Source organism: Octopus bimaculoides, chromosome 3 (assembly GCF_001194135.2).
Source record: "Octopus bimaculoides isolate UCB-OBI-ISO-001 chromosome 3, ASM119413v2, whole genome shotgun sequence".
Taxonomy (NCBI): domain Eukaryota; kingdom Metazoa; phylum Mollusca; class Cephalopoda; order Octopoda; family Octopodidae; genus Octopus; species Octopus bimaculoides.
Window position 1 is genome coordinate 164,063,699 of NC_068983.1, and position 5,028 is coordinate 164,068,726.

The following is a 5,028-nucleotide window of genomic DNA, read 5'->3' on the forward strand; positions in this document are numbered from 1 at the left end:
AACCGGATGGCAACACCAGGCTCCAGTCTTAATAATAATAATAATAATAATAATAATAATAATAATAATAATAATAATAATAATAATAATTCTTAGCATGTACTTCCAAAAGAAACGGAGAAATTAGAGAAACAAAGCTTTTGAAATGGTTTTGAACAGAATGCGTGGATTAAAAACAAACAATAACTATTATGGATCCCCTGGGAATGATTAAAAATAGATGCAGAGAAATGCATAAAGCAGAAACCCTCGGATTAATAGAAGGTGTTAAATCTGGATTTGACTTTATCTAGGATGAATCGTCATTATTTATCTAGGTTGGTTGATCACAGATCTCTGCTCTGTGAAAACAGCCCATCATGACGTCAACTGGATCATTGATGTGTTTCACCCATGCAGACTCTCCATCTTTTTAACATGCATCATTATATTAATACTTTTATCATCAGGATTATAATGTGGCTTTTCAATCACAACGGCTCTGGTGATGAGGGCTTTGCCTGCACTTAAGGCTTGTAATAAAATTCTCCTTTACAACCACAAGGGAAATTTACTGAACTACTCCCAAAGCTGATAGAAATGCATAACCTATTAAATTCTATATTGAAGGTTTGTTTCGAAAGCTAGTACTTAAATCATAAATCCATTTTTATACATGAAAACAAACGAAGCACCATAATGCTATTCAGCCATATATTAGCATTTAAAATACATTGATATCTACTGCTATCTGAAACTACCACTATATCTGTACTAATTGTACTGGTTACTACAGACACTATAAATAAGAAGTCAGAGTTAATTGATAACTGCTGTCGTGACAATAAATACTCCTTCTATGATTTTATGAGATGTATCAAACCTGGTTGATACACCAAATCTAAAACAACTGTTTAACCAATAAGCTGAACGTCTGTCGATAAACATCCTACGTATGCATGACAAACTGTAAGTCAACAGAGCTGGGGAAACGGAATAAAAAGTAATTTGCTCCAACCAAAATCCTGTCTGAGGATCAGACATATCAATATAGCTATAAAATATTATGGAATGGAATGCTTTTAGCTGGAACCGTATCAAATATGATATGTTTGTCTTTACCCCAGATACAGTGTAATTTTCGCTTTGTTCTTAAAAAAAAATACTTTATTTGGAATAATACTAGCAACCACACTGCACACATACACTCACACACTGTATTTATGTGTGTATATATATATATATATATGTATGAATCTGTTGATTTACCAGAAGCAATAAATTACACAGGATCCAATACAAATGTAGAATATTCTTTAATATATTATGTGTGTGTGTATATATAATATACGTATATAGGATAATGTTTTGTATGTAGGATGTTGTTCTATAAACTTTCCGTTAAGCTGTTCTTGAGATTCAGTGATTCAATCAACTTCAATATTTCTCATTCAATTATCCAAGTAATATTTAAACTCATAATGGCGTCCATCAACTTGGATTTCTTATTTAAAGTGTCTACTTTAAAGTTATTTAAGGTTACTGAGGATGTAATACTTATCAGCAAAGCAGAAGCTGCAGTAACAGACACATTTAGTACACTTGTTGTTGAAGTCAGTATAGCCCCATAAATTATAAATTGTGTGTGTGTGTGTGTGTATACACACATATGCAAGGAATTTAGTGATGATTGTCGATGTGATATAATCCTATTCTACCAATAAATGGGAGTTCTAAATTTTTAGCTGAATAAAATCACAAATTCAAAGAAAGATGTTTCTTGTTTTAACCAGCTTAATAATTTAACTGTTCTTATTTAATCGACCCTAGAGTGAGGACAAGCATAATTGATCTCAGTGAGATTTGAACTCAAACTATAGTGTTAGTCCATGTTACTCTGTAAGGAACCTAGGGCTGGCTTCCTAGTTTTTCTGGTGTATAGTTTCTTCCATGGATGGAATGCTAGTCTCTCACACGATTACTCGTTATTACCAGCTGTGTGAACTGGAACAACATGAAAGGAATTGTTTTGCCCAAGAATCCAGACTATAGCCAGATATAACTAAATCACTGAATAACTCAATTTATTTACTCCAAAAACCTGTTTCCTCCCATTCTATTTAATGTTTTTCACTTTGTTAAATTGTTGCTAAGAATACTGTCTAACAGACTGGTAGAATCTCAGAGCACATCATCATCATCATCATCATCGTTTAACGCCCAATTTCTGAGGACTGGCAAGCCAGGAGGCTGCATGAGAATCCAATCTGATCTGGCAAGGTTTCTACAGCTGGATGCCCTTCCTAACGCCAACCACTCCGAGAATGTAGTGGGTGCTTTTTACAAGCTACCAGCAAGGTGTGTCACTGGCATGGATGATGATGATAATGATGATGTTAATAAGGATATTGTTTAAGAGACTGGTAAAATCTCAGAACATATCAATTTAAATTCTTGGTAAAATATTGGAAATTTTGGGTTTAATGCTAACCTGCTTTTATATGCTTTCTTTTCTATTTTTATTAGATGAGAATGGAACTTTGGTGATTCACAATGCCAACTACTTGACAGACACTGGAGCCTACAAATGTACTGCTGAAAATCAAGCAGGGAAAGCCCAAGGAGTGTCAACAGTTTTCATTCAAAATCCAAATAGCTCTGAGTCCCTTGGTAAGTTAAAAATATATTTTTTATTTGAGAAATAATCTTATTAAGAACTAAAATCCAAAGCTCTAATGTATTCCTTCAGAAATCTCAATAAAACTTAAAATCTATATTTTTTTCTAAATCATCAACCAAACCATCAGATGCGGTTATACAACAATGGTTACAATGCGCTTCCAATATTCACTTGATTGTTCCATTCTTTTTTATCTTAACCCTAATTGCTTAACTAAATTGCTTTCTCATCATCATGGAGGCCTTCTAATTGGCCTGTCTCAATCACTTGGGTACCTCTCAGCAACTACAAAAGCCCAGCAGAGCTTGTGCTTTTGGTAATCTAAGATCTCATCATTCACGCAGTTAATATATTTGTTATATTTAGTATGAAGAAGTTACTTTAAAAATGAATTTACAGGGAGGAAAAGATGCTGTATGATCAATAGCTAACATTATTCTAATCATCTGAGGAAATGTAGGAGACAATAGTGGACATGTTTCAATTTTATTAAATCTCATCAGCAAAACATAGGCTTCACCATAGTAATGAGAGACTCACTAAATAATTAATTTCAGAGATAGTTTATCAAGATGCTCGTTAAGTACTTATAAATGCTGGGTGATTATTTAAATATTTCTTTAGTAATCAAGGAAGTGGTAGATATACTGCTTTCAAGTTTTGGCACAAGGCCAGCAATTTCAGGGGTGAGGTAAGCCAATTACATCAACCCCAGTATGCAACTGGTACTTATTTTATCAACTCTGAAAGGATGAAAGGCAAAGTTGACCTCAGTGGAATTCGAACTCAGCACCTTACCCAATGTGCTAATGATTCAGCCAGCTTACTGCCTTAAGAGATAGAAACAACATTCGAGCGTGGTTGTTGCCAGTGCCACAGAACTGGCTCATGTGCAGGTGGCACATAAAAAGCACCATTCGAGTGTGGTTGTTGCCAGTACCACCGGACTGGCCCTCGTGCCGGTGGCATATAAAAGCACCCACTACACTCTTGGAGTGGTTGGTGTTAGGAAGGGCATCCAGCTTTAGAGACTTTGCCAGATCAGATTGGAGCCAGGTGCAGCCTTCTGGCTTGTCAGTCCTCAGTCAAACTGTCCAACCCATGCCAGCATGGAAAGCGGACGTTAAACGACCACGATGATGATGATATATGACCTGAAGTTATGGATTTTCTGGGATTGTATCCGAATCATTGTATGACACTCTAAAAGACATCTAGATTACGAGTAAGTTTGGTTTATAATCTTTACAGGTATCAGAAAAGAAGAAGAAACCATATCCAAAACACTTGAATGAAAATCACTGAGCATATACCGTCTTAGCCTACAATTTCAAAGAGCTGAAGTTCTTGTCTAGTATTTTGTTATGTAATAGGATAATATTCTTAATTCTGCCGCCATCTCAGTTTACCTAGCACCAGATCATCTAAGAATGTTACCTGAAATAGATTGGTGGTTCATCTAGAAAGAGATTTCTAAACAATCTTTAGTAAACAGCATAAGATTAAACTGAAGATTTATCTGTGAGAATACTTTGAAGCTTACGAGACATTTGTGTTTACATATTATCTTCTAGAGAGACAAACCCCTTTAATATGCAGTATTTTCCATTTCTTAGTTCTATTCACTGCATTACAAACTGATTCTGACTTTTAAGAAAATCACAATGCCCTCTGTTTATCTGAACTTGCCAATTTAACAACAATCTTGTCTCTCTCATCTTGATGTTTATAATATTCCCATTTTACGAACTGTGTAACTCAAGTGAGGTCAGGAGAAGAGAAAGGAATTTTATTGGAATATGGTTGTGATGTATGTGCCTGGAATACTCTTATCAGACAGGTAGTCATGATGGCTATATTGTGCTTGGTATATTTGTATCCCAGCTTTGATGGCATGAACTGCTCTCTCACTCAATAATAATAATAATAATAATAATAATAATAGCAACAATAAATGCCCGGATGCAGTACCAGGCTGTGGCTCTCATGGCTTCTAATCTTAACTGATTGCAAGTGTTATCATGTACATTGTTTCATCTTGGTATAAAAGATGGGCTACAGCAAATATTCTGCTCAATACCACAGATTTGCTTGTCAGTTATTCCAAAGAATAGGCTTGCCTTGGTTTTAGCTATACCTGCAGTCCAAAATATTGTTGAGACAGAGAACAAGAAAGTCAGGAAATGCCAAAAGCTAGTAATGGAACATTATGTACATTATTTACATTTGATGGACATTTGTCCTCATTTTGTTTGTTGTTAACACGATGTTTCGGCTGATATACCCTCCAGCTTTCATCAGGTATCTTGAGGAAATTTTGAGCCTGGATTCTCATTCCTAAGGTATTTTTCAATATTATTATTATTATT

At 35.0% G+C, this 5,028-nt stretch overlaps 1 protein-coding gene across 3 annotated transcripts in view; it reads left to right on the plus strand.

Annotated features, from left to right (window-relative positions):
• LOC106875235 (follistatin-related protein 5) overlaps positions 1-5,028 on the plus strand; it is a 370,169-nt gene that overhangs the window by 328,813 nt on the left and 36,328 nt on the right. For all 3 annotated transcript variants that reach the window (XM_014923295.2, XM_014923296.2, XM_052966672.1), the window contains exon 10: positions 2,506-2,649. In XM_014923295.2, coding sequence (XP_014778781.1) covers positions 2,506-2,649 — 144 coding nt within the window. The remainder of the gene's footprint in view (positions 1-2,505; positions 2,650-5,028) is intronic.